This window comes from Camelina sativa, chromosome 13 (genome assembly GCF_000633955.1).
Source record: "Camelina sativa cultivar DH55 chromosome 13, Cs, whole genome shotgun sequence".
NCBI lineage: Eukaryota > Viridiplantae > Streptophyta > Magnoliopsida > Brassicales > Brassicaceae > Camelina > Camelina sativa.
In genome coordinates, this window is record NC_025697.1 from 424,293 (window position 1) to 451,396 (window position 27,104).

Here is a 27,104-nt window from a genome sequence, read left to right on the forward strand (position 1 = left end):
ATCGGCTAGAAATTTTTTAGACAATGGTTCAGAACCAGTATAAATAAGATTAATATGTTTCCAACAACGAATGAGCAAGAAAGCTTGATTTATCAAACGTCCAAGTTTAAAAGTTTTATTCGGTTTGATCCGGTTTTTATTTGATCAAATTAAAACTTTAAAAAGTTTCAAAAAATATATTATAATATTTATAAATTTTAAAAGTTTAAAAGTTTAAAAGTTTAAATATTATAAATATTACTACTTTTAAAAGTTCTTAGTTTTTAAATATTATAATTTTTAAATTTTAAAAGTTTAAATATTATAAATATTGAAACTTTTTAAAAGGTTCAAATTTTATATTTCGAAACCTTTTAAAAGTTAAAAATATTTAAAATATTCATGTAATACAAAAATTATCTTATTTATCTACGTTTGTGCTTTTTATTTCTTATTAGCTGTAAAATATATTTTTGTGTATGATTTTATAGATGAGTTGATATTCTTTCATTATTTTTTATTTTTTATCTTATTTTTTATTTTTATGAGAAAATAAATGATTTTGTTCTTCGAGTTTGATGGGTTAACAAGTTGTGTGGTAGTCTTAAAAAAATGTTTTTCATTGGAAGAATGCGAAGAAATTGACGAGGAAGAAGAAGAAAAATAGTATAACAAAGAACCAGACGGTAAAAGTAAAGATGACAATTTCCAAAAAAAATTTTACATTGAAGATGAAAAGAAAGAATATGAAGAATAAGAAAACATTGAATGAAAAAATGAAAATATATGTGGTAGCGATCAATTAATTATGAAAACGAGTTAAATTCATGATGATAAAATTCTTTCGTTTTTTTGGTGGTCAAAGAAATGGTTTAGAATATGTGATGTCATCAATTTGATTCACCTCGCCTCGACGTCGAATTAAATTCATGATTTTTTTAATCATATTTGATTTTATAACACAACTGATTTTTATATTTTTAAAAATTGTGTATCTGAAATTTAATTTTTTCCTTAATACGAAATTAATTTTTTTTATAAGAGAATATTTTATTACCGTCATCAATCATATATAATTTTCATCAAAATATATCAAATAAACTCACGCGTAACGTGGGTTCAAAGCCTAGTAATACCAATAATTATAAATTACTCTAGTTTGTGAAAAAAACAACAACAACTATAAATTACCAAAGAAAGTCCAAAATGCCTATTTATATACAGAGAGAGATTATTCAAGTACATTATATTAAAATTGTTGATACTTTTATTTTATTTTTAAACAAAGAATATAGAAAAAGAAATATTGCTTAAAAAGCTTTATATGTTGTTACCCGTGATACAATGTTAAAAAAAAAAAAAAAAAAAAGAAGAGAAGAACTAATAATTACGTGCACTTTATTTACTGTAATACTTTATTGGAGTGCCTTGGTTCTTTTTCAATTTTTTGTGGTCCATCTTAGCCAAAAGAGGAAATACTTTTATATATAAAAAAATTGTAACACGAAACAAGTATTGCTTTGCTTAGTGTTCGAAGCACATTTTCAAATGATTTACGTCGCATTATTTCCCATGCAAACGAAATATCCTCTAATGATTATTTGAAACACGATTATTACAGTACAGTCGAATTTACTTTACCGTTTTAATCATTTTCTGGCATATCTTAGGATATAATTTTTGCAAAGATATTCGCTACAATATTAGAAAACTGTGCATTAGGTTTTGAATTCGTACAAGTAACTCTTTTAGACGTACTCTTTACACACACACACACAAATTCATTTAGACGTATTTATTAAATATTGTTAGCCATAGAAGGACAAAATTGTTTATGATAATTGATAATGTAGTGTAGTCCTACAAAACTCTCACCGTTTCTCTCAACCTTCATGTCTCTCTCTATCTTTATCTGTCACACAATTTTTTTTTAAAAACCCTAGATTTCACAGAAACTTATCAATTAGTTATCAAAATTCTCTCCGGCGATCTTTATTTTTTTTTGAAAATCTCTCCGGCGATCTCTCCTATTAAAATTGTGTTTATGCGAAGTTGCGAACAAGAGGAACACAATTTTTACTGTCCATAAGATTTTTATTTATATATTTATTCTTTACTGCAAACGAATGGTTCATCACAATTTGATTCTCATTAATCTTATGGGCCATTCCATACCATCCACGCTTTTATTACACAAAGTTAGACGTTGTACCAGAGACATTACTAATTACTGGTAAGATTGTAGAAAGAAAAAGAAAAGTAAGACTAAATTTTAAGCGTAAAAAGGTATTTATTCCAGCAAAAGAAAAGAAGAAAAACGACAAAAAGAAGACTTAAAAGTTGTAGAAATGTCAGTAAGTATGTGAAAGACTGAGACACAGAACAGTTTTTACAAGAACCAGTTCCAGTGTCACCGGTTACAGCCGGTCACCTTCTCTCGAATTCCTAAAGCCCTCTCTCCCACCAAACCCGGGACTTTTCACTTTTCATCAGTTTTTATATTTTTAAAACATCATTCATATAAATCTCGAGTTGTTTACATGAGGAGGATATAGTAGTACGCCGAGTTCGTATGTATCCATCGTTTGAATACCCGTCTTAAAAACAAATGATTGACCATATATATATTGAAGACTTTATAATAGATGCGGTTAACTGTATAAATAATACGGTGATTGAAAACTGAATATAACAAAAATATATATAGTGAAAAACGCAAGAAAAAGTATAAGATGCTAAGACGAAGAAAATTATTCAAGTATCAACATATTTGTTTATTGATCAATTTCAGTTTTACGAAATTGTGAAATAACCCCTAAATATAATAATCATGGTATCACAGAATCATTTAACTAGTAAAATTCCACACAATCATTAAACTTATTCACCATTCTATAGGATTACCTATAGAGAGAGTATTAAATAGCTAGCTAGTAACAAACACCAAAAAAGATGAATCTTGACCAAAATTGTAATGCTCATACTAAATTCCTCCGCACTAAAACATTCCAAGTCTCAAAAAACATTAGATATTTTTTTATATTTTAGGTTTTTAGGATATTTTTTCCCATATTTCATAAAATAGAATGTTTCCAACTTTTTATATAATTTTTAGATTAATTTTTTATTTTATATTATGCAGTTTTATTTATAATTAGTTATATTTTTTAAAAATAATTATTTCTTAATATACTTGTTATAATTCAGAAACGGAGAGAGTATATAATAAAGAAATTTTTTGAAAATACATTTTTTTTATCGTGCTTCAAAAAGAAACCAAAAGAGCTTCTCTCTCTTTTAACCTCTCGTTTCGCCATTATCTCTTACGCTGTTACTCTCTCTTTCTTCTTCTTCTTCTTCTGCATCTCGACATCATCATCCTTCTCCATGGCTGATGCATACGAGCCTTATCATGTTCTTCAACAAAGCCGTCGAGACAAGCTTCGTATTCCTTCTCTTGATTCTCACTTCCACTTTCACCCTCCTCCTCCTCCACCTTCTTCAACCAGCGGCGGCGGAGGCGGCGTGTTTCCCCTCGCCGATTCCGATTTCCTAGCAGCCGGTGGCTTTCACCCCAACAACAACCACAACAACAACATATCCAACCCTAGCTACAGTAATTTCATGGGATTTCTCGGTGGCCCTTCTTCCTCTTCATCAACCGCAGTCGCTGTCGCCGGAGATCATTCTTTTAACGCCGGTCTTTCTTCCGGAGACGTTCTTGTCTTCAAACCCGAGCCTTTGTCTCTATCTTTGTCGTCTCACCCTAGACTTGCTTACGATCTACTCGTTCCCGGCGTTGTTAACTCTGGATTCTGTAGATCTGCCGCTGAAGCCAACGCCGCCGCTGTCACCGTTGCGTCCAGAAGCTCTGGCCCTCTTGGGCCTTTCACGGGATACGCATCGATTCTTAAAGGATCAAGGTTCTTGAAACCAGCACAGATGCTTCTTGATGAGTTTTGTAATGTGGGTCGTGGGATTTACACCGACAAAGTCATCGACGACGATGATTCTTCTCTGCTTTTTGATCCGACGGTTGAGAATCTCTGCGGCGTTTCTGATGGCGGCGGAGGAGATAATGGAAAGAAAAAATCTAAACTCATCTCCATGCTCGACGAGGTATATATATAATAATAATTATATGATCAAAATCTTAGTTTTTGAAAAGTATTTAAATCTGTAAATTTTGTTAATTAATTTGTCTATACAGCTTTCTTATTAGTATGTACGTGTATTATTGTGTTAAATGTTCACAGTTTTTGGTCGGTGTCCTTTGAAATTGGAGACAAAATGTGATAAATGATATGTCTATTAAAAAAGATCTTCCTTGGAAAATGAAACTCCTTCAAAGCCATTTTAAAATTATATCGTTTAAATATACTAATATTTATTCAATACAATACGACATGTTGTTTTAGTTAATAATGTTCCCTACGTTTTGCATGAATAGAAGATGTTATAGTGTCCATATTAATTACTATATACTACAAGCTTGCGCTCTTCTTCATTGTTGATTATTGTTATCTTTTTTAATACAATTTTAAGGTTATACTAAAGTAGTAATAATAATATTATNAAGACACGGACTTCCTGATCATCATGCTCCTGTATGGAGACCGCACCGTGGCCTACCCGAACGTGCCGTAACTGTTCTAAGGGCTTGGCTTTTCGATCATTTCTTGCATCCGTAAGTAACCCTTCTGGCCATATATACGCTTTTCAAAGTTGTTTGATTCGAGTTTGAACTTAGTTCTAACTACCAACGATTGATGTCATTGAATGCGCACTTTTAACTTAATGTATTCATGAACCAAAGTGTATTACATATACGCTTGTGAACAATAGCTATAGATGCACATGTATGTGTGTGTCAGTTTGAAATATATATGTGTGTATAGGAGTGTATTTTTACTTGGAAGTATGTTTTAGATGGGACATATCGACTGCTTGTTTGTTTCTCNAGACTTAAAGATTTTAATTAGTTTATTCCGAGGTATATATAACATACTTTTTGAGTGTGGGAAATATTGTATGAGCCATTCAAATTTATAATCACCCATTTTATTATTTAAGTGGGAATCTAAAAAACATTTCCATGTGACGTTTTGAAGGTTTACAAGAGGTATAAGCAATACTATGAGCAGCTACAAGCTGTGATGGGATCATTCGAATGCGTTGCAGGTCTTGGTCACGCTGCTCCGTACGCAACCTTAGCCTTAAAAGCATTGTCTAAGCATTTCAAGTGTTTGAAGAATGCTATAACGGACCAGCTTCAGTTCAGCCACAATAACAAGATACAACAACAATGTGGTCATCCGATGAACTCCGAGAATAAGACTGATTCTTTGAGATTTGGAGGAAGTGATAGTTCTAGAGGCTTTTGTTCTGCTGGTCAAAGACACGGACTTCCTGATCATCATGCTCCTGTATGGAGACCGCACCGTGGCCTACCCGAACGTGCCGTAACTGTTCTAAGGGCTTGGCTTTTCGATCATTTCTTGCATCCGTAAGTAACCCTTCTGGCCATATATACGCTTTTCAAAGTTGTTTGATTCGAGTTTGAACTTAGTTCTAACTACCAACGATTGATGTCATTGAATGCGCACTTTTAACTTAATGTATTCATGAACCAAAGTGTATTACATATACGCTTGTGAACAATAGCTATAGATGCACATGTATGTGTGTGTCAGTTTGAAATATATATGTGTGTATAGGAGTGTATTTTTACTTGGAAGTATGTTTTAGATGGGACATATCGACTGCTTGTTTGTTTCTCAAACTTGGATATGTCGTTTTGCTAGTGCAATTATGTGGTGTGATATATATGTTGATGTAAGTATATACAATGATATATATATATATTAAATTGTAGTTGTCTGTGTCTTTTGTTGCAGTTATCCAACTGATACAGACAAACTCATGCTGGCTAAGCAGACAGGTCTCTCCAGAAATCAGGTTTCACTTCTGATACCTTCAGTCTTTTTTCGTTTCTTGTTTACAATTTTAGAAATTTCTTGCTGTATAATAGTAACTAAAGTTAAACTTTAAAGTTGATTAGGTTTGACCAAGTGTCACATTATTTTTTTCCAAACAAATATCTTAAAACTTTAAACACTTTCATAGAAAATATACTCCAAATTAAACGACATTTTAATAAAACAGTAAATATATTAATTTTCAAATAGGTTTACAAAACACACCACAAAGACTTACCAAAAATAAAAACACACCACAAAGATATGTTAAAACATGGGAATCAATCATATCTAGTATATTAATGTATCTTAGTCTTAGGCATCGATATGAGGATTGCAGCTTATTCAATATGGGAACCTAAATCTTTAGGGTTTCTTTTTTCATTAAGCGAACTAACTCCTTTGGTTATTGATAATGATTAATTAAGGATTTTGCGTTCCAAAAGTACTAAATCGCTTGTGGCAGGTTATTAATTAATTATGGCAAAAATGTTAATTCAGGTATCGAATTGGTTCATAAACGCACGAGTTAGGGTTTGGAAACCGATGGTGGAAGAGATTCACATGCTGGAGACTCGACAATCTCAGAGATCTTCTTCCTCTTCTTGGAGAGATGAACGCAGCAGCAACACCGTCTTCCCTGACAACAGCAACAACAATAACAACCCTTCTTCCTCCGCAGCACACCAAAGAGCTAACAACTCATCTCCGGCTAGACGGGCTCGAAACGACGACGTTCACGGCACCACCAACAACAGCTATGTAAACACTGGGAGCGGTGGCGGCTTCTCGTACGGGATTGGGTCTTCGAATGTCCCGGTGATGAGTAACAGCACAAACGGAGGAGTGTCGTTGACGTTAGGGCTTCATCATCAGATTGGTTTGCCGGAGCCGTTTCCGATGACAACTGCTCAGAGGTTCGGGCTTGATGGTGGTAGTGGAGACGGTGGTGGCGGAGGTGGGTATGAAGGGCAAAATCGTCAGTTTGGGAGAGATTTTATTGGTGGTAGTAATCATCAGTTTCTACATGATTTTGTAGGATGAGATCAACTTGTGTGGGAAAGAAAAAAAATATGTTTGACGTTTGGGTATGTATGAGATACGGGGGAATTGTAATGCATATGATGTGTATATTAGAATGTTTTCAATTTTTTTGTTTGTTTCCTTTAACAAATGGAATCTTTATGAGGCATGAAATTGAACTGTATCAAGAGAAAAAAACCTAGTTGAACCAAAACATGAGGCGTTCAGGTGTTGAGTGACGGCTACGTCAGGCGTTCTACTGTTTGTAACCACCGTAGTTGAAGTTTTGTTGGTGAAAATGCAATTCTAATCTATGACTCTTAAACCATGGAGTTACTTGTAAAACTTTGATCGATCATCAACACGATTAAGATGAATGTTGGCCATACATTGTTGTTTGTTGTGTAGTTTATGCAATCCCAAAGTAACCATTTTTTCATTTATAAGAAAATACAAAACAAGAGTCCAACAAGATTGGAAACAATTCATAACAAAGGCTCTTTATCATCTTAACTCTTAAGTTACCAATATTTTTATATAAATTAAACAAATCAATTATTCAAATTTTTATTGTTAAATTTGTTTTTCTTCATCAAGTCAACAGTTACGATGCGCTAGTCGATATCTTTGGTATGAGATATTTCAAACAAGATTATCAAAATGATTCTCTTCTGACCATGTATGTATCTATGACAGAAATCAATAATATGAAGTTTTAGAACGATCGATTTCGGGATGGATCGGTTATACCACTTTGGGCCGGATCGGCTACAGTTTTCATGAATTTTGATTGGCACTAAATTTCGTTACTAGTGAATAATTTTTAGCCGACTAGCTCTATATGTTTTAAAACCCTAATAGCAGTCAGGGTTGAATATCTTCCAGATTAATTGATCTGTTTATTTATTAAAAAATACATTGAACCGACTTTAAACATAAGATCAAATTAGTTTGGTTTAAGGTTCAATTTGGGATGTGGTTGTGGATCCCTTGTATATGGTACAAATGTAATTAGGTTGCCTTTTGAAGAGCCCATGAGAGCAAAACGATGAAAAATAATGCTTTTGTTGCTTCAAATAACTTTGCATTTGCTTTTGGAAAGAAAAGAAATATACATACAACCTTTTCCTTTTGTAATTTTTTTGTTGTCTTTTTTTTTTCACAATTTATTCGGTTTTCCCAGCTTTTTAATACACTTTTTATTTATTCATGACTTATATATGTTGTATAAAATAAATTTGATATGATGTTCTATTTTTTTGTTTAAGCTAATTCTATATGATTTAGTTATCACCGAGGTCTACCATAATTTGGGCAATGTATTTTGGATAATTATGAACTACATACGATTCATAAAGTTTTAAGTAAAGATTGTGAAAATGTTTTAAATGATGGAAATTTATATTGTTTATCTGAAACTGGAACACCTAAACTAACTATAATGTAATCAACTGAACTAAATGTTCTGGATCTCTACTTAGAATTTAATAATACCTTATTTAGCTCATATATTTTCAATTATATGAAATTTAAACAATAGAGAAGAGAATCGATTCGGTTCGAGCCGAGAGAAGAAAATAAAAGCAGTCAAATAATTTTTTTTAAAGACCATTATATTTAAAAAGCAAAAGGCAAAAAAAAAAAAAAAAATTGAAGGTGCCCATCATTGGCTCGGAAAGAACAAAGAATCAATTTTCTCATGTGATTTGATCTCTCACAATCTGTCCCCTTTATGTGGATGCGGAAAAACACTCTCCACACGTTTCATGTAGAAACTTTAATTAAATTTTCCAAACACAACAGATAAAAGTTGGAAATTTTTTGTTCTGTGTCTCCTGCCTTAAAGGACCCGAGGTGTTCATATCTAAAAGGTTTGAATGAAAGATTATGAACATTTTCACAATGTATATAACCATCCGAATCATTTTGGTTATAAGAAAACAAGACGTTTTGTACTGTACATATATATCGTCAATTGTACATGTTATACTATCTATATGTATATTTTATACTGATCAAATCGCATATATAAATATGCTGAACTATATATAAATGAGAGAATAAATAAGAAACCATGGACAACTAAAGATATGTGTGAGTATTTGTTCCAGAAGCATTAAACGTTTGGAATAAGTATTATTCTTTTGCACCATTACTATTTATAAGCTTCACCAGCTCTATATATATTCTCACCATTAACAACAATTCAAACAACAACAAAAACAGAAGATGGAAGATGAAGGTACTTGATGATGAACGGGTAATCTGCATCCTGAGGTTTAAAACTTCATAAGCATAGATTTGCGAATGCAAAGTTTTTAATCCTCGGGATACGGATTACCTCTTCCTTACTCGAGGTAGAACACAACACCTAACTCAAGAAAAAACACTCTTAGCTTTGAATTTTGGAGAAGGAGGAAGCATCAAATTATCACATTAATTAACTCCGTTGAAATTGGTTAGTTCAAAGGTAATTCCCATTCTCTGTGCCTAAAATAAATTAAAAAATTGTTATGTCAAACATTCATCATGTATAGGTTTAACCGTTTCTCTTCATGTCTTGGTCTATTTTTTGTCCTTTTTGAGTAGAAAGTAATAAACAAAAAGGATATATATATATATATATATATACGCAGGTGATATATGATTTTAGTAATGTTGAAGCTCTCGGTCACCTTATAGTTAAATGTAAAATTTTCAAAAAGTTCTGAAAGAATTTAAATTTGAAATGTAGAAGGTCTTAATTATACACAAAATTAAAGAAATTAAAAGGTTTTGGTGCGTCGTTCTAACTAAGAGAGCTACACGAAGATCAAATTGACATGCATGAGGGGTGGGAAATCATCAAATGATGCCCAAATATATGGTTTGATTGTGCACATATTTATACACATATAACATTTATAAAATCATTGAACGGATATGAACCAAATTAAATATGCACGGAGAGACGCGCGTAGGTTTGAACTTTGACCCGTAGATATATGTCGATAAGAGCGGGTCATGAGTTAGATATGTATTATATGCGTAGCGTAGGAGAAGATCGATACGTGATAAGTATACGTATCAGTGTGTTACGTACATTTTCACACAAATGCGTTAATTATTTTCCCATTATTCATTATCCGCAGGGGATGTGATGTACACTATACTACTAATTTTAAGAGAAGAATATATTCATCAATGATTAACTTGGTCTAGCCACTCGAAGTGGGATATGATTTGATACATTAGTCTAAACATGATTTTATGCTAGAAATATTATTTTGTGTCCCCTATCTCTATATATTAGTCCTCTCTCTAAATATATTTTTATGAAAAAACCTTTAGTTTATCCAATCATTATTGTGCACAACCGTAGGTAGATCAAACACTAAACCTAAACCGATGAATAATCATACGATCTCTTTTACATCATGTTAACGGTATCGCGATTCAAACCTTCGATTGAGTAAACCGGATTACAATTAAAATATGGTCTTGGACGGTTTGGGTTAAAGAAAACCAGAGTAAAGGGTACAAACGTCATTTAAAAAAGAGACGCGTGGCGTAGTATAACATAAATCGTCTTTCCTCTTTGCCCCAAAAGCATTAAAAGACTTTTCGTTTCGATCCTTTTCTTTTGCAACGAAAAATCGTTAAATCTTCGTCGTCGAGGGGAAAGCATTTGATTTCGATTTTGATCTTTATTAATAATCTGTGAGTAGATTCTTGTGTGGAGAATTCAAGGGAGAGTTGAGTTTGTTGTGATCGGAGATTTTTTTTTTTTGGGAGGTGATGGATTGGGGAAACGTAACGGTTGAGGATCTGGTCGATGCTCTCCGTGAAGTTGACTGGTCTTCTCCGCCGCGTCCGCCGTCTGAGTTCTTCTCTAGGTTCACCGTTCCTAAATCTTTCTCTAAATGGGATAGTCGCCTCAAGTGCAATCTCTACTAGTACGATCTCCCTCTCTCTCTCTCTCTCTCTCTCTCTCTCTCTTGTTCGCCGATTGATTCTTTGTTTCTTCAATTTGTTTGTTGTTTGAATCTGAGATGGTGTCATCAATGTCTAATCAATAGATGCTTGGAACTTAGAGTAGCTTAATTTCCGGATTTGAGCTTTATTTGTTGTTTTGACCTGTGATTGATGATGATGATGATCTTACTTTTTGCAGCTACCGTACAAACTATTTCATCATGATCCTCGTTATACTTGGTATGTTACTCTGAGGAAGCAATTAGTATCATGTGTTGTTTGTGTTCATCACTTACGAATTGTCAAACTTGTCAGGATTGGGATTTCTCACAAGGCCTCTCGCCATCTTCTCTGCGCTTTTGACTGCCTTAAGTGTTGCATTCCTAAATGACAGGTTTTTTTATTTTTTATTTTCCTTGTTATTGTTCTTCTGGTTATATGATTGAATCATTAGTTCTATAATTAGGATTCTTGTCTACAGCTTTGCAGGCTCTTTTAGTGAGAAGGCAACTCGAACCACCAGAAATTTCTCTCCACAGTTAGCTGCTAAAATGAGACCTCCTTTGAAGTAATGTTTATCCTTTTCCCTCTCTCCTTACTACGTTTCATTCTCTTTTTGTTGCTTGCTTATCATCTATGTTATCTGTGGTTTCATAGGCCTGTCACTCGTGGACGTCCATCAGCAAAGAGAGCTATCCATATATGTGGTCAACCCCGTTGGGTCTTTGTCTTGGCTTGCTCACTTGGTATGTGTGGCTTTGTATATTTTCTTTTGATGGAAAACTTTATCAGATATATATATATATATATATATATATATATATATCTGATAAAGTTTTCCATCAAAAGAAAATATACAAAGNTTTAATGTTTCACAGTGAGTTTAGCCCTTTGGTATATTTCCTGTGGTTTGTTCACACTCTCGTTGGCCCTACTCATTGGACTTCTTGGTATGCAATCTACACAAATTGTCATAAGTCATAACTTAGTTTCTCTTACTCTTACTTCATAAATGATAAATCCATATGCTTTTGTAAACCCAACCTCTTTTGGTAATCTATGTTACACAGCTACAGTTCTTCATGCAAGCTTGAGAACACCGAACTTGAAAGCACGTCTTAACACATTTAGGGAGGAATTCCGAGCAGTATGGCGCAACTACAGCGAGATTTAGAGTAATGTAAGTTTAAATATCTTCTTCTTTGTGCATGATTGGATGGGGTGGTTATTTATTTTGAAATGGTGACATTATTTGGCAGCTCGTACCTCCAATGGATCATGTTCCGCTGAGGTCCTAACGCGGTAAAGACCAAACTTACAGCATTTCTGCGGAAAAAGAGTGGTATTTTGTTATAGATGTTCTCTGGGTGTTCAATCTGGATTTGTTGCTTAATGACTGGGAGATCATCTGTTTTCTTTGATTTGGGTTTTGCTTTTTTGGTAGCGAAATCCTGTTCTTTTTTTTGTTAAAAGATTTGTAAAGCCAGCTTTGGTGCTGTTCTTCTTTCTCAACCAAAACTTTTTGTGTACAAATACTAGAATCGTTTAACAGCTTTGCATTTTCTCCTTTTTTCTTTTCGGGTTGAGGGTCTAGTTGATCGGTCTGGTTACAATAATAAAGAGAATCATGAGCAAATCATAACTAACCGTTCTATTGGATAAGAATAGAATGCCTACAAAATTTGCAAGATTATTTGGAAAAATGCAAATGTTTATACTTATCGGGGTCGTATAATCCTTTTTTGCCAACTGAAACTCGAAAGAGTTGGTTTTATCTTAAAGCTAGCAGCAAAGTAAGTACTTAAAAAAACCAAAAAGAAAAGAAAACCATGTAGCAATATTGTCAACAAGCAAGCACAACTCATAAGATTGATCAATCATGGTGATATCAAGTTCATCTCTAAGATGAAATTCTCGCATTTATTCTCTGAACAAAAAGTTCAGTTTCACTTCTCGACAAATGACTTGATATCCTTGAGCCATTGCAGATACTCTCTGCTGTCTTTGTTGGCTACGTAATCAGACAAAAAGGTAGTGAAGCTTGGTTTGATCCCTCTGATCTCTAAGTACCTGTGGAAAGCCTTCTGCAAATTCTCATCCAAGTCACTGCACACAATAATAACCAAAAGAATTCAATCACATAAATATATATATATATATCCAGTCTCATACTATATAATTGCAAACAAAGGGTCAGTATGATCAAAATTGAACTTACTCAAAGTCAGGTCCTTCGTAAGCAAGCTCGTTATCAGATCCTTGCGGTTGTTTGATCGATAAACTATCAATCACAATCTCATCAGGGTATGCGCTGACTCCAAATTCAAGACAGACACCACCAGGTTTCTCCACACTCACAACCATGGGAATCCGGAATTTAGCCACGTTTTCTTGATCTCCATCGTCTGCTACTGTTTCCTGTTCTGTCTCTTCATCATCGTAAGATGCAGCAGAGTCAACTTCCACTTGGATGGTTTCATCCTCAAATTTCCTTTTCAGCAACACAGTTCTTTCCCCTGGTGTATCAATGATTTCAAATGGGAAATCTTCTGGCTTATCCTCCAACTGTTACCAAAACATTAATAAGAAACCAAATTCACATTCAAATGCCATGATTCACAGAATTGTTACAAAAATTCACATATTCTTGATTCCTGAAACCTAGAAATATACAAAATCTCAAGAAATTTACAAAATTCAAATATTGAAACAGAAAAACTTACGATGTCATTATCAAGAGGCGCCTCCTCAGCGATGGCGCATTCAATTTCAGATTCGATGACGCTGATGAGATTCTCGTCGGCGGTGGTTTTAGTGATCGCACTTTCAGTGGAAAATCTCGAGAATGAGAATGAACTAACCCATTCACGCCCGACCTGGCTACCAAGAATCAGCCTCTGGGCTGAGACAGCGCCGCTGCGGAAGCTAACCGGAGATCTAGCCGCGCGGACGGCAAGAGTAGCCACTGTCGACGAGGCGCGACGAAACACGGTGCTCAACGACATTTTCGAGGGTTCTAGGGTTTTGTGGAAAGTGACAAGAGCTCGAAATGAAGGTTTTACTGAGAGGTTTAAGGGTTTATTTAATACCGTGAATAAGGAAATTTATAAGATCTGATATCCAATAAGGCCCAGTTACTTAATGGGTCAATAGAAAGCCCATATTTTGCTGGCATTACTTTAGTTATCTTCAAGTCTGAATATATATATTTTTGTTTTTCTAGATAATTATTTTCTGTTTTTTTTTTTCTTTTTTTTTTGACAATTGTGGAATTGGTTTAGATTCTCTATTGAAATCGAAGACGATATATAAAATTTTCCAAAACAACCAAAACAAAAATTGGTAAATCTTATTGGCTAAGTGCTTTATTTTCTTTGTCCTATTGTATCTTTTGAGGTTTTATTATCGGTTATTTCTGTTTTTAGTTTAAGATATCGTTTTCTTTCGTTTTTGGTTGTAGAATTTTTGTTTAGTAGTTCTATTTTTAGATTCTAAAGACATATATGTTATCCGCCGGCTTACAACTCTGACTTCGGGAACATCAATATCGTCCGTTGGCTTTAACTTTTTGTAGATTAATAAAAATTTTGGAATCTGTAAAAAAAAAAAATATTAAAAAAGTAAAAAAAAAAAAGTTGGGATATTCGTACAGTGAGAGAGGAATGTCTCTGTGTGGACACGTGCTAAAAGGCAAATAAGAAGGAGAGAAAGAACACATATAGCTCTCTCTCTCTCTCCGGCGTCAGGATTACGTCACTTTCCGTCACCTGTCTCTTCTTCAAACTTCAATATGATTTCGTTGGCTTGAAGTTAAGGGTAACATAATTGTTCCTCCACAAAAAAAAAAAGCAGACTTAAATTAAATTGCGGTATCCCCAGAAAAGTAAAATAAAAAGTTGTCATCTTTTTAATGTTTAGTTTTCTGGTGAGCGATGCTCTAAACTACCCATTCCGTTAGGTCTTATGATCTTTATTGAAAATTAGGAATCTGAGTTTTTATTTATTTATTGTGGGTTTGTGAAATTTCATGATTGAATCATGGCTTTTGGATTTTTTGTGATTTGTTGTTGTTGTGTAAAGTAGCCATCTTTGAACAGAGTTAGAAAGTCTAGGTTTTTTTTTGTGTGTTTCTTGTGTTTTGGCCGCCCTGATCAATGAAGAGGATAATTGGGAGTCCTGGAACTATGAGTGGGCTGATACTGAGATTAGGGCAATGTGCTACTGCCGCTGCTTCCATCGGTGTTATGGTTTCTGCTTACGGCTTCTCTAATTACACTGCTTTCTGGTAATTTTTATCCATCTTTCAGTCTCAATTAGTTTAGTTGAATGACATTGGACACCGATATATACCAAAGATCCTAAATTTTGTATTTTTTCTTGGATACTACAAAATTAGTAACTGTGTCTGAATCTTTGACAAATTTGTTTCTGTTTGGTAAAATATGTGAATTGGGATTGTTTCTATATATTGATTAATGGTAATGTATAGGGTTATCTTAAATGACCTAAAGATGATAGCTTTTGCCTTTCAGTTTCTTAGTTGCATCAATGGGTCTTCAGCTGGTTTGGAGCTTTGGACTTGCGTGTCTTGACGTATATGCTATAAGGAGAAAAAGTGATTTACGAAGCCCCGTATTACTGAGCCTATTCACTGTTGGTGATTGGGTACTAAACTAAACTTATCTTCCATTGACTATGCTTTTGGTTAAGTTAAGCTGTATCAGTACACATTTTAGATGTTTCTGTTTGATAGTTTTCTTTTGTTGGAACGTTTTAACCTTGCAGGTCACTGCACTTCTAGCTCTTGCAGCTGCGTGTTCCTCTGCAGGAGTTACGGTTTTATTCACAAAAGACACTGAGTTTTGCAGTCAGCAACCAGCTCTCTCTTGCAATAGGTTTCAGATTTCTGTCGGTTTATCTTTCTTTAATTGGGTTTTGGCTGCTATATCGTCTCATGCAATGTTTTGGATCTTGATATGACATTGTACAAATCCTGATTTTTACAAAAAATCCATCTCTTCTTTAAATTTTGTTTTCTCTTTTCTTTTATCAAATCCATAACGTGGAACAGAACAAGAGTACAACAAAGTCATTTTGGTGAATCCTAATAATACAACTATGTCTCAGTAACCTCTTGTGACAGAATATTGATGATGTACTCGATCTCATCAGCAACTTCTTTCATCGAAGGCCGGTTTTGTCTCCGCTCGTTAAGACACGCAGATGCCAAATTCCCGAGCTGTTGCATCGTCTGCAGTTCAACCTTGTTAGCAGTCTTCTTCAGCAGCGGATCAATGCATTCAGTCAATCTCTCTTGATCCATCATCTTGTTAATATACATCACCAGGTTCACATCTTCCTCTTCTCTTGTGAAATCTATTGCCTTTTTCGATGTAACCATCTCAAGAAGCACAACCCCGAAGCTGTACACATCGCTCTTATCAGTTAGCTGGAAATTCCTGTAGTATTCTGGATCAAGATATCCCAATGTACCTTGCGCACCTGTGAAGATATGGCTTTCGTTATTTGCTGTTTCTGTCAAATCCACAAGTCTTGAAAGTCCAAAGTCTGAAACTTTGGCGTTTAGCTTATCGTCAAGCAAAATATTGCTTGATTTGACATCACGGTGATAAATTGGTGGCTGTGCTGCGGAATGGAGATAAGCTAATCCTTCAGCGGTTTGGTATGCGATCTGTAGTCTACGCCGCCAAGTCAGAGGTTTATAAGTACGGTCTGAAATGCCATGGAGATGTTCGAATAGTGTTCCGTTGGGAATAAACTCGTAGATCAAGAGAGGCAGTTCAAGATCGACGCAGCAACCAAGAAGTCTAACTAAGCTTCTGTGGTTGACTTGGCAGAGAATCCTGACTTCGTTTAGGATCTGATCAGTGCCTTTTGTGTTGTTAAGCTTTGCTCGTTTGATCGCAGTTATGGTTCCGTCCTCAAGAACGGCTTTAAACACTTCTCCAAAACCTCCGGTGCCTATGAGATTGTCTTTTGAGAAATTGTTGGTTGCTTTCGTGATCTCTCTGCCGGTGAAGATTCTTGATGATTTTCCGGTGGAATTTGCGCTGAGCATCTCTTCTCGCTCCTTGACAATGTTCTTGTGGATATCTTTTTTAACCTTTTGGTGGCTATGTTTTTTCGCAATAATCGCTACCGCTATCGCTAGTGTAACTCCCACAATCGCAACAGCCGCACCTTCATGAGAAAAAGAAGTTAAAATGGTGTATGAATATATATAATTCAGTTTTAATGTTCATCTTTTTGCACCTGCAAAAACAACGGTCTTCTTCTTTTTCTTGCAGTGTTTCGCATGGAGACATTTACCACCTAAGACATGTATGTCAAGAAGTAATCAAAACACAGTTATATGATTCAAGAAGTTTGATTGAATGGTTTACTTGTTATGCGATTTACTTACATACTGCGTTAACCGGATCCCATTCCAAACCTTTTTTGCAGGAGCATCGTTTCAGGCCGAGACTAGTTGGGTCAGGCAAGCATTTTGATTTACCTAACAAGAGGTTACAATCTACATCAGTCTTGCAAACCGGTTCTTTAGGCAATGCCCATTGCAACTCGATCCCTGTGTCAGGCCATTTTTTCCCGGGGGGAGGAATCTCTTTGTTTGGATTCAGCCCCACGAAGCTCTGGTATGCGAGGCATCCTCCACCATTGATCTTAATCGTGTAAGCGGTTTGAGACCCGTCGGTTCTGAAGGTGCAGCACAAGGGAGCCTTAGAACAAGGTGATGCATTGTTCTTGATGTAGCTGTAGCATAAGCTGGTAGGACTACAATCTATTGGCGCCTGCAGCATAGCCTGAGAGCAATTAAGTAGCAAGATAGTGTTGCTGGTAGTGATGCTGAAAGGGAGATGTGGGTCAAGCTCGAGGCCCTGTCTAGAGACATCAGGGGAGATACAAGATCCAGAGCTAGCAAGACCGGGAGGGCGTAGAATGATCCGCTGTGTCACCGAGTTGATGGACGTGATGACATAAGATGACCCATGGAGGGCACCGAAATAGAGCTTACCCGCAACACAATTTATCCTGTAGGTTTGATCGCCGCAGGTTGGAGCGGTGCTTAGTGGATAAGGTACAGCCATGGGTCCGCAGTTAGGGCAATGTGGTGGTTCAGGCATGGGAGGTTTTGCCTTGGCATGGCGGGCACAAGAATGGCCTGTGCATGCTAACCATACGATCAAAAGAGTTGGTATCAATACGGCGTAGTAGGATTGGTTCTTCTCCATTTTTGGTTAAATGAATTAGAGTGTGGAGAACGTAACTAGTGATTAAAAGATGTGAAGAAAGGATTATGTACTAGTGAAAGGTCATTATTGTTAATGTTATTGTTGTGGTTATACAGTTGTTACGTATTTTTTAGTGATGATGATAAAGTAAAAAAAGCAATTCCCGAGTTGTTGTGAAACGAGATAATGTGAGGATTGATTTGGTTTTGCTCAAAATCATGTTTGTATTTTCTAAGGAAGATTGTTTAGATTCAGTGTCTGTCATGATCATCCCGACATTTTCATGTTTCCTAAGTTTTAGCAACAACTATACTTTCCATTATTCTCTTTATACCATAAGGTACTGATACTTCATTTTAATGACAATACTATTTTGGCTTGCGTTATAAATTTATATTCGACAACTATAGTTTTTACTACATCTCTCGGCCTTGTTTGTTTTTGGACGATCGGAAAAAATCACATTGATCACATCAATCATGACCAAAAAAACTTCAGATTTTCTTAAGTAGGTTTAAGTAAATCTATTAGTTTTTTTTCTTTGCGTAATCGTCGTATACATCTTCAAAGATATATATGTTACGAACTCTAATAAAGACACCAAGGAACAAAAAAAAGAAGAAGAAGGAAGAAGAATGTATTCAAGATCCAAAGTTTTGCACATGCAAAGATTTTAAGTGAAAACTTTAACAAGAGAAGTGTCCGGGTTCATTACGGAGTTATGTATCCAAGTTTAAGATACCGTTCCTACTTCCCACACCACTGGAAAGCCACTCGGATCAGCAACACCTTAATTACCCCCTAGGGGATAATTATGATAGTATAAACTATAATGATCAAATATAAGTATATATGTTTTCAATTTTCATACGTCCCATTCTATAGACATGTTAAGTATACCATATCAATAGAGATAATCTCACCATTTTCTCAAAACTATATATACTAATGATTATATTATTGGAATTATCATATTTCAAGTCAACAAAAGATCAAATAATCATGATCACATAAAATCATTATAGATTCTCGGATCAACTTCGTAGGTTTAAAAAAGAAAAAGAAAAAAAGAATGCAGCAAGTGTTGGTTGACATAAAGAGAAATAGTATAATGCATCATAAGTGACACAAACGACCTCGGCAAATCAGCAATTCAAACCTCAGGTACTTTCTTGGCTTAAGTAAAACTAAAAGCGCAGAAGTGTGAGTTTATCAGAAATATACGTCCCTATTTGCAAACATAGAAAGCGTATAATACCATGGGCCGTTTGTAAGGCCCAAATATGTAGAAATTATTTATCGTCAAAAGCCCAACCGTTTTGATCTTCTTCTTCTTCCTCGCTCTCACACTCCTCCGACGAAACAACAAGCTTCTTCGTTCTTCTTCTTCCTCGGCTTGGTTTCCTTTCTAAAAGTAAAATCTCTATTACTATCTTCTACGAAGAGATCGATTAAACCTAATTGTTCTCGTTTTAGATTAGTTTAGACCTATTTGATAGAGTCTATGTACCAATGTAATGGAATCAACCAAAAAAATCAGTTCTGATTCATTGTTACTGTTTGGCGTAGAGGATTTGAAATGAGTTCAGAAGTAGTGGAAGATGAAATAAGTTCGTTTTTCGAATCATCTCCACCTCTGAAGAACATGGATGAGATCATAGAGAAGCTTAATCGATTCATTGAGTGGAACTCTTCGTCGCAAAGTGGTTATATTATATAATATGTGTAACGTTTTGAATTGTATATATTTTTTTGTTAGTTTCCTCTAATGAATTTGGAAAGTTTTCATCTTTTCAGGAGGGAGGAGGATCGTTTGTGTAACTTCAGGGGGAACTACGGTTCCATTAGAGCAACGATGTGTAAGGTATATAGATAACTTCAGCTCCGGAAACAGAGGTGCTGCTTCTACTGAGTAAGGTTACTCACATTGTTCAGTAAAAAGTTATGTTTTTTTTTTGGGATCATTCTTGATCTTGGTTTTGATTTGGTGCTATAGAAATTTTGTGAAGGCTGGATACGCTGTAATCTTTCTGTATAGAAGGTAACATTAGTTTTAGCATTTTGTGTAGTTGAAACCTAAGTGGGATTGTGATGTTGGTAATGGCCTAATGGTGTTCTTTGGTTTTTGGAATCTTTAGGGGAACTTGCCAACCATATTGCCGGTCTCTTCCCGATGATCCATTTCTTGAATGTTTTGGGTTTCCTGATAAGACAAACATTCAAGGTTTTTCTTGAATATATATACATAGATTCATCTTTCTTCAAACGTAGTGCACGGTTTATAGACGTTATGGATACATGTGTGTCTCAGTTTACCATGGGTAACAAATTATGTGTCTCTATTCATATTCTTTTTAATGGTTTTTAGTTCATGCATCACATTTGGAAGCTGTGAAACTGGCTGTTATGGACCAGCAAGCTGTATGTATTACTTACACCACTTGTTTATTTTTACGAAACAACTGACCTTGTTTGAGACTGTTGTGTAATAGCTTTGACAATTAAACATTGCAGGCAGTAGCAGATGGTCGGTTACTAAAACTCCCATTCTCAACCATATATGAGTATCTTCAGGTTCTTGAATCCTACACAAGCTACTTTAATCATCTTTTTTTGTTTGGTCTTGACATATATAATCGAATCTTAAAACTGCACAAGAAGGCTATAGAATTAGTGAGAATTCTTCCACAGAGCTACAGCTGCAATTACTTTCTATTTGTAAAATGTTTCTGGTTACAGATGTTGCGGTTGATTGCAGCGGCATTGAAAGATGTAGGTTCATGTTCAATGTTTATCTAGCTGCTGCTGTATCTGACTTTTATGTGCCATGGGAGAGCATGGTAAGAGTCTCTTGTCCTATATAAGCCATGGCTTCACAAATTCTTGTGTCTGAATAAATATCTTTAACACATATTTGGTGAACTCTCAGACAGAGCACAAAATAGAATCAGGGTCTGGTCCTTTAGACATAAGACTAGCTCAAGTCCCTAAAATGCTTTCAGTCTTGAGATCAAATTGGGCTCCGAATGCTTTCTGTATATCATTCAAGGTCAATCTCTTTCTCTCTCTGTTTCTCTCTTGTATTAAATTCTTCAAATCTCGAAAATTTATATGCAAAGTCTTGATCCAGCTTGAGACAGATTCAAAGATTCTGATAGAGAAGGCTACAAAGGCTCTACGAAAATACAAAGTGCACGCAGTTGTAGCCAATGAGCTATCAACACGCAAGGAAGAGGTTGTGGTTGTTTCAAACAGTGGTAATGTTGTGGTTAGACGCGATTGCGATAAGCCTGATGAGTCTATCGTTGAAGATAATCTCATTCGTCTCATCGTAGATCGACATTCTACATACATCAAAGAATCTCAAAGTTGATTCCTTAAAGGCTTCTAAGTCAATTAAAGTTTTAGTCTTTCCTTAACACTAAACATATACTGTAGGTGATCTATGTTTAATTAACAGTGTTGACAAGGACAAGTTAATTAATAATCACCGAAGCAACTTCGTAAACGAAAACAAGAACGCGTAAGTGACAAGAAATCCAATATCTATATCATATTCATATATATGACTTTTGGCAAGATAAAAGAAATCCATAAGATTACACACTTGACTTTACAATTACACACAATTAACAAATTGTACATACATGATCGATCCACACCGTAAATTCAAAAAAAAACAAAAACCAGTATAGATTACATATTTGTTAAATTTCATCATCAAAATTATGGACATCCTTACGACACTTGTATTTACAGTTTTACCATAATTTCGATGATTTTAACAAAACTTAGTTTTACTAGCAAGTATAATAATTTAAGGTGGACCGTATTCAGTACATATTATGTAACAATACTTAATAATATACAATTATCACAATCTTCTTTATCTTTACGTATGTATATCGATCATCAATAATTCCTTACGTACGTTTGTTGATGATGTTCATAGTGGAAACACGAGATGGAGACGACGGCGTTGTTCCAAACAATCCAAGACGGTCTGTCCCAAATCTCCGGCGATCGGACGTTCGAAACCTACCGGAGGAGTCTCCTGGAAGTCTCATGTAATAACCGGAGTTAGAAGGAGAGTGATGATCGCTGAGCAAAACAGACGAAAAGCTTCCTTCTCTTTTATACATAACAATTGCTTTGTACAAAAACGGAATCAAACCTTCCATATCTTGTTTGATAACTTAATAAATCCTTTAGAGATTTTTTTTTGGGACGATGAGGTTTATGGTTTTGTGATGATCATGATCAATGCGAGAAAGGCTTTGATGTACTAATATAATAGAGAAAAGGGGTAGGGATAGTGACTTGGCGTGATGGGTATGTTGCCACGTATGCTTAGGCGTGACGGTAAATAATGTATTTGAGAGGATATGCGTCGAAAGAGAAAATTAAATTAAAGATGTTTTTATATAAGACGAAAGATAATATGTGAAAGTGAAGTCTCAACTTACATAAAGAAACCTTGAACTTCTCAAGCAACGATCAACAATTAATTGTATAAGTCAAAGTATTATATCATAGTTTGAAATAGTATAACATAATTGATTCAATATTCAATTCGTATAAAATTACCTACCGCACTAGCTAGCCTCGAAAATTCGGAAATCTTGAATGAAGTCATAGTTTGCATCATAGTTCGGGAAAAGTTTAATCCCATTGTCAATCTATTTTAATATATTATCCAAAAAATAATCTTTGTTAATAATTAAAATGACTTAATTATATAAAAACTTGACTTCAATGCAGATATAATTGGATCTCTCACTCAAAAAGCAATGACTACTATACTTTCTTAGTTTTGAGGATCGTGTTAGGTGAGAGAATAAAAACAAACACACATAGGATATAGCCGTTAAAACTAAATTAAAGAAGATGTCAAACTAAATAAGGAAAGAACAAAATAGACATTCTGGGCCGTTATCTGAAGCCCAACATGTAGAATGTGAACTTTTTTATATTAGGCCTCACGTGGTTTGCACTCATATATTAACGAGAAAAGCAATTGTAAACTATGATTCCGGTTTGGTTCGGTTTGGTTTAATGTTTTAAATGTTAATTACTTTCTAAGTAAAATGATAAAATCATATTTAGACTTCAAATCGGAGAACCGCCAACGAACGAAGAATCGTCTTCTTCTTCGTCTTCTCCGTCGCTGATCGATCTAATACTCCGCTGTTTCTGTAATCAGCGGTGGTGATTGATGGCTTCTAACGATCCAACAAACGGCGGAGGTTTCTTCGCCTCTATTGCTTCATCCATCACCAATTTCGGGTCGGTCATGTCCAAATCAGTTAACGGGTAATGAATTCAAAACCCCCATATATACAATTTCTCTCGTTTTCGGATGGATTCACATACTTAGATGCTGGAAACTATTGTGTCGTTTTGGTATTGGGATGTTATAATATTTCATCTGGTTGGGATTTGAAGGCTTGTGTTTAATTGTTGAGCTAGAACTGGGGAATTTTGTGTGTGTGGTTATGAAGAAATCAATTATGTTTGCTTTTGTTTAGTTTGATGGGATATGAAGGGCTTGAAGTGATCAATCCAGAGGGGAGTACAGAAGATGCAGAGGAGGAAGCAGCAAGAGGAAGGTGGAAGCAAGAGGTATATATGATGCTGATTTACTACAGAATTGGGCAAAAACAAAAAAACAGATTCTTCCTCTGAGTTTATATGTTGGCCTGATTTCTCAGGAACGTGATGGCTACTGGAAGATGATGCACAAGTACATAGGTTCTGATGTTACATCTATGGTGACTCTTCCTGTCATCATTTTTGAACCCATGACAATGCTTCAGAAAATGGCTGAGGTTTGTGTTCTTTGAATATTAGATTATATAATGAAAGAACCTGTTTACCTTTTTCGTTTCTATTGAATATGTTTTTGTTGTATCTATCAGTTGATGGAATACTCGCATCTGCTTGACATGGCTGACAAAACCGAAGACCCTTACATGCGTATGGTATATGCATGTAAGCAAGCACATACCCATTCTTTCTCTCCTTCCTTGTGTTCAAACTCTTCATAGCTGTCTAGGATCAGTATCTCTGTTCTTGTAGTTTTTTTTTTATGGTGCGGCTAACTTTCATCTGATCTGCTAACAGCATCATGGGCTATATCTGTGTATTATGCCTACCAGCGTACCTGGAAGCCGTTTAATCCAATCCTTGGTGAGACTTAAGAGATGACCAATCATAATGGGATTAATTTTATAGCTGAACAGGTGAGTCGTTTGTTTGGAACTCATCTTCCACTTTGGCTCGGAAAATAATCATCACATATGAGTTCTTAGTTGATAGTATCACTGTTTTGTTCCTCAGGTCTGTCATCACCCACCAATGAGTGCTGGTCATGCAGAAAACGAGCATTTCGCTTACGATTGCACTTCAAAACTCAAAACGAAATTCCTAGGCAACTCAATTGACGTCTACCCAGTAGGAAGGTAAAGTCTCCTGAATCTGTGTATATTAGATTTCAGATTCTCAATTGTGAGACAAGAAACACTGAACTTTTGTATCAATGAATCTGTGTGCAGGACACGAGTGACACTTAAAAGAGATGGTGTGGTTCTTGATCTTGTACCTCCCCTGACTAAGGTTCATAACCTTATCTTTGGACGAACATGGGTCGATTCGCCAGGAGAGATGGTCATGACGAACCTGACCACTGGTGATAAAGTAGTGCTTTACTTTCAACCATGTGGCTGGTTTGGGTAAGTTCTTACTTTATAAAACCTAAAAACTATTAAACATATCTGATCACTATAATCTCATCTCCATGCCGCCTTCTCCATCTAGAGCTGAATTGTGGACCTAATGGACAGATCTGGACGTTATGAAGTGGACGGTTACGTGTATAATTCAGCTGAAGAGCCCAAGATACTAATGACCGGTAAATGGAACGAGTCCTTGTGTTATCAGCCATGTGACGCCGAAGGCGAACCTCTTCCAGGCACCGAACTGAAGGAGGTTTTGTCACTTTTTGTCCTAATTACCAAACTCAAGCAAATTCTCTGCAAGAAATATTCAGTTACCTTGTAATTCCGTTACATTATCACAGGTATGGAAGGTCGCTGAAGCTCCAAAGAACGATAAATACCAATACACACACTTTGCTCACAAGATCAATAGCTTTGACACTGCCCCTAAAAAGCTCTTGTCATCAGATTCACGTTTGCGTCCTGATAGATACGCACTTGAGATGGGTGATATGTCTAAATCTGGATACGAAAAGAGCAGGTACCTCTAATCATATAGTAGTCTTTATCTTCAGTTTTCACCAATTTGTTTCATTCATCATCCCAGAGTAATGTAAAGAGTAATGGAACCCGGGTTTTGTTTCTCAGACTAGAGGAGAGACAGAGGGCTGAGAAGAGAAGCCGAGAAGAGAAAGGTCAAGAATTTGTTCCAAAATGGTTTGATGAAACAGAGGAAGTCACTCCTACACCATGGGGTGATCTCGAAGTTTACCAATTCAATGGAAAGTACTCGGTGCACCGCGCCACAGAGGATAACTCCGAGGTTAACACAGATGTGAAGTTGACGCAATTCAATCCTTGGCAATTCGAAGATCTATCTGCTTAACCGTTGGGGTGGTGCCATTAGTTGTGTTATGTAATGCTTGTTTCCTTCTTACATCTTTGGTTTTGTTTTGTTTTGTTGTTGGTATTAACCACCAGTTTCATTGTATTTTTCCGTAAATGATATTCCATGTTGTTTTATTATATACATTCTATTTACGTCTTTGAAAAACGTTGATTACTGTTTTCTGAGATTGAGAGATTTGTCTGAACTCTGAAGGCAATATGAACAGAGTAGTTTCTTGGGGCTTAAGCAACTAGTAAAAAACAAGGAAGCCAGCAATATTGTTTTCTTTCCCTTGTCCATTGGTCGTACGTTAGACGGAAACATTTATTAGTGGATAAGTTACTTACTAGTTACTACTACTAGTATAAGAGACTGAAATCATTAGAACATCGATAATAATATCTAGGTTGGTAACAAAAATAAGGAAGTTGATGAAAAAAAAAAGACAAAAACAGAAAAAATAGTACATTATTAGCTGTCGTGGATGAGGTAATTTACGCGAAGGTTGTGTGGACTCACGAGGTTGGTTAAAATTAAAATTAAAAACCTTCTTTCTACTCACGAGGTTGATTAAAAATTAAAAATAATTTGTTGGTTTCTGAAACATTTATTTTTTTACACGTTTTTCTGGTACCATGAAATCTATATGAAGATAATCACTTAAACCAATTGGGTAGAAAGCAAAGCATTTACCCCATTTCATGTGGGACGACGTCTTCTTATTATATCTCTTGGCAACTATCTCCCACTCTTCAATATATTTAGTAACAAAAATCATATTTTCTTACAAAAAAATGCAGTATTTACCCCATTGGCGGAGGCAGTGTGTTAGCATGGGGTCAATTGATCCCTATGGATTTACAAAAAAAAAAAAAATTACTTGTACTTTTCGGTAAAAAATCAGAAAAATCATAAAAATATGCATATTGACTTCTATAAAATAGTTACTAATATGTTTATTGACCCCTACAAATTTTTTTTAAATAGATTTTGGTTATTGAAAAAACTATTGACCGAGTAATATTCCTAGCTCAGCCACTGTACGTATCTAATAATTAGTTCATTAAATATGCCCTAAACTAAAGTTATAAGGTCGAGTTTATAACTCAATCGGTTCAATAAACCGACGCATCTTCTTCTAATTCAACCGACGTATTATTTAAGTTTTAACTGTCTTACATAACTTCCCATTTTCTTCTCCACGACTCTCTCTCTATTTCTCTATCCATATATATATATATATATATACGTCACTTTTTTTTGTTCACTGATCTCAAAACACTGTTCCCAGAGTGAAGAGTTGAATATACCG

The 27,104-nt window shown here is 35.2% G+C and overlaps 7 protein-coding genes and 1 pseudogene across 7 annotated transcripts; 5 read left to right on the forward strand and 3 right to left on the reverse strand.

The window, feature by feature from the left end:
* On the forward strand, nucleotides 3,264–7,090 carry LOC104734206 (BEL1-like homeodomain protein 9). The gene is made up of 4 exons (XM_010453734.2): nucleotides 3,264–4,098; nucleotides 5,091–5,485; nucleotides 5,877–5,937; nucleotides 6,459–7,090. The coding sequence occupies exons 1-4, from the start codon at nucleotides 3,367–3,369 to the stop codon at nucleotides 6,999–7,001; spliced, it is 1,731 nt and encodes a 576-aa protein (XP_010452036.1). The 5' UTR covers nucleotides 3,264–3,366; the 3' UTR covers nucleotides 7,002–7,090.
* On the forward strand, nucleotides 10,562–12,510 carry LOC104734208 (PRA1 family protein A1). Its single transcript, XM_010453735.2, has 8 exons — nucleotides 10,562–10,915; nucleotides 11,134–11,174; nucleotides 11,250–11,328; nucleotides 11,416–11,502; nucleotides 11,592–11,680; nucleotides 11,813–11,884; nucleotides 12,005–12,114; nucleotides 12,194–12,510. Exons 1-7 carry the CDS (start codon nucleotides 10,758–10,760, stop codon nucleotides 12,106–12,108), a joined length of 630 nt encoding a protein of 209 aa, XP_010452037.1. The 5' UTR covers nucleotides 10,562–10,757; the 3' UTR covers nucleotides 12,109–12,114; nucleotides 12,194–12,510.
* LOC104734209 (uncharacterized protein At2g39795, mitochondrial-like) lies at nucleotides 12,634–14,003 on the reverse strand. The gene is made up of 3 exons (XM_010453736.2): nucleotides 13,658–14,003; nucleotides 13,153–13,499; nucleotides 12,634–13,040 (listed from the first exon to the last, which is right to left on the reverse strand). The coding sequence occupies exons 1-3, from the start codon at nucleotides 13,937–13,939 to the stop codon at nucleotides 12,881–12,883; spliced, it is 789 nt and encodes a 262-aa protein (XP_010452038.1). The 5' UTR covers nucleotides 13,940–14,003; the 3' UTR covers nucleotides 12,634–12,880.
* Nucleotides 14,627–15,961, forward strand: LOC104734211 (CASP-like protein 5B1). Its single transcript, XM_010453739.2, has 3 exons — nucleotides 14,627–15,219; nucleotides 15,467–15,599; nucleotides 15,720–15,961. The coding sequence occupies exons 1-3, from the start codon at nucleotides 15,089–15,091 to the stop codon at nucleotides 15,912–15,914; spliced, it is 459 nt and encodes a 152-aa protein (XP_010452041.1). The 5' UTR covers nucleotides 14,627–15,088; the 3' UTR covers nucleotides 15,915–15,961.
* Nucleotides 16,032–18,406, reverse strand: LOC104734210 (wall-associated receptor kinase-like 20). The gene is made up of 3 exons (XM_010453737.2): nucleotides 17,359–18,406; nucleotides 17,208–17,267; nucleotides 16,032–17,135 (listed from the first exon to the last, which is right to left on the reverse strand). The coding sequence occupies exons 1-3, from the start codon at nucleotides 18,185–18,187 to the stop codon at nucleotides 16,051–16,053; spliced, it is 1,974 nt and encodes a 657-aa protein (XP_010452039.1). The 5' UTR covers nucleotides 18,188–18,406; the 3' UTR covers nucleotides 16,032–16,050.
* Nucleotides 19,511–21,695, forward strand: LOC104734212 (phosphopantothenate--cysteine ligase 2-like). Its single transcript, XM_019234418.1, is given in 11 exon segments — nucleotides 19,511–19,601; nucleotides 19,757–19,893; nucleotides 19,985–20,099; nucleotides 20,184–20,228; nucleotides 20,326–20,411; nucleotides 20,556–20,608; nucleotides 20,702–20,761; nucleotides 20,927–20,975; nucleotides 20,978–21,027; nucleotides 21,117–21,236; nucleotides 21,318–21,695. Coding segments are annotated over 10 exon segments (948 nt in total). The 5' UTR covers nucleotides 19,511–19,601; nucleotides 19,757–19,766; the 3' UTR covers nucleotides 21,561–21,695.
* On the reverse strand, nucleotides 21,769–22,458 carry LOC109128303. Its single transcript, XM_019234419.1, has one exon. The coding sequence runs from the start codon at nucleotides 22,366–22,368 to the stop codon at nucleotides 22,111–22,113; it is 258 nt and encodes an 85-aa protein (XP_019089964.1). The 5' UTR covers nucleotides 22,369–22,458; the 3' UTR covers nucleotides 21,769–22,110.
* LOC104734213 lies at nucleotides 23,295–25,981 on the forward strand (annotated as a pseudogene).

Coding starts and splice junctions, on each gene's coding strand:
- LOC104734206 (XM_010453734.2), top strand. CDS start 3,367: ATGGCTGATGCATACGAGCCTTATCATGTTCTTCAACAAAGCCGTCGA. Junction 5,486..5,876: donor TTCGATCATTTCTTGCATCC/GTAAGTAACCCT, acceptor CTTTTGTTGCAG/TTATCCAACTGATACAGACA. Junction 5,938..6,458: donor CAGGTCTCTCCAGAAATCAG/GTTTCACTTCTG, acceptor ATGTTAATTCAG/GTATCGAATTGGTTCATAAA.
- LOC109128303 (XM_019234419.1), bottom strand. CDS start 22,368: ATGGAAGGTTTGATTCCGTTTTTGTACAAAGCAATTGTTATGTATAAA.
- LOC104734211 (XM_010453739.2), top strand. CDS start 15,089: ATGAAGAGGATAATTGGGAGTCCTGGAACTATGAGTGGGCTGATACTG. Junction 15,220..15,466: donor TCTAATTACACTGCTTTCTG/GTAATTTTTATC, acceptor TTTGCCTTTCAG/TTTCTTAGTTGCATCAATGG. Junction 15,600..15,719: donor TATTCACTGTTGGTGATTGG/GTACTAAACTAA, acceptor TTAACCTTGCAG/GTCACTGCACTTCTAGCTCT.
- LOC104734210 (XM_010453737.2), bottom strand. CDS start 18,187: ATGGAGAAGAACCAATCCTACTACGCCGTATTGATACCAACTCTTTTG. Junction 17,268..17,358: donor GGATCCGGTTAACGCAGTAT/GTAAGTAAATCG, acceptor TACATGTCTTAG/GTGGTAAATGTCTCCATGCG. Junction 17,136..17,207: donor GAAGACCGTTGTTTTTGCAG/GTGCAAAAAGAT, acceptor TTTCTCATGAAG/GTGCGGCTGTTGCGATTGTG.
- LOC104734208 (XM_010453735.2), top strand. CDS start 10,758: ATGGATTGGGGAAACGTAACGGTTGAGGATCTGGTCGATGCTCTCCGT. Junction 10,916..11,133: donor CTCAAGTGCAATCTCTACTA/GTACGATCTCCC, acceptor TACTTTTTGCAG/CTACCGTACAAACTATTTCA. Junction 11,329..11,415: donor GTTGCATTCCTAAATGACAG/GTTTTTTTATTT, acceptor TCTTGTCTACAG/CTTTGCAGGCTCTTTTAGTG.
- LOC104734209 (XM_010453736.2), bottom strand. CDS start 13,939: ATGTCGTTGAGCACCGTGTTTCGTCGCGCCTCGTCGACAGTGGCTACT. Junction 13,500..13,657: donor CGCCTCTTGATAATGACATC/GTAAGTTTTTCT, acceptor TTTTGGTAACAG/TTGGAGGATAAGCCAGAAGA. Junction 13,041..13,152: donor TACGAAGGACCTGACTTTGA/GTAAGTTCAATT, acceptor TATTGTGTGCAG/TGACTTGGATGAGAATTTGC.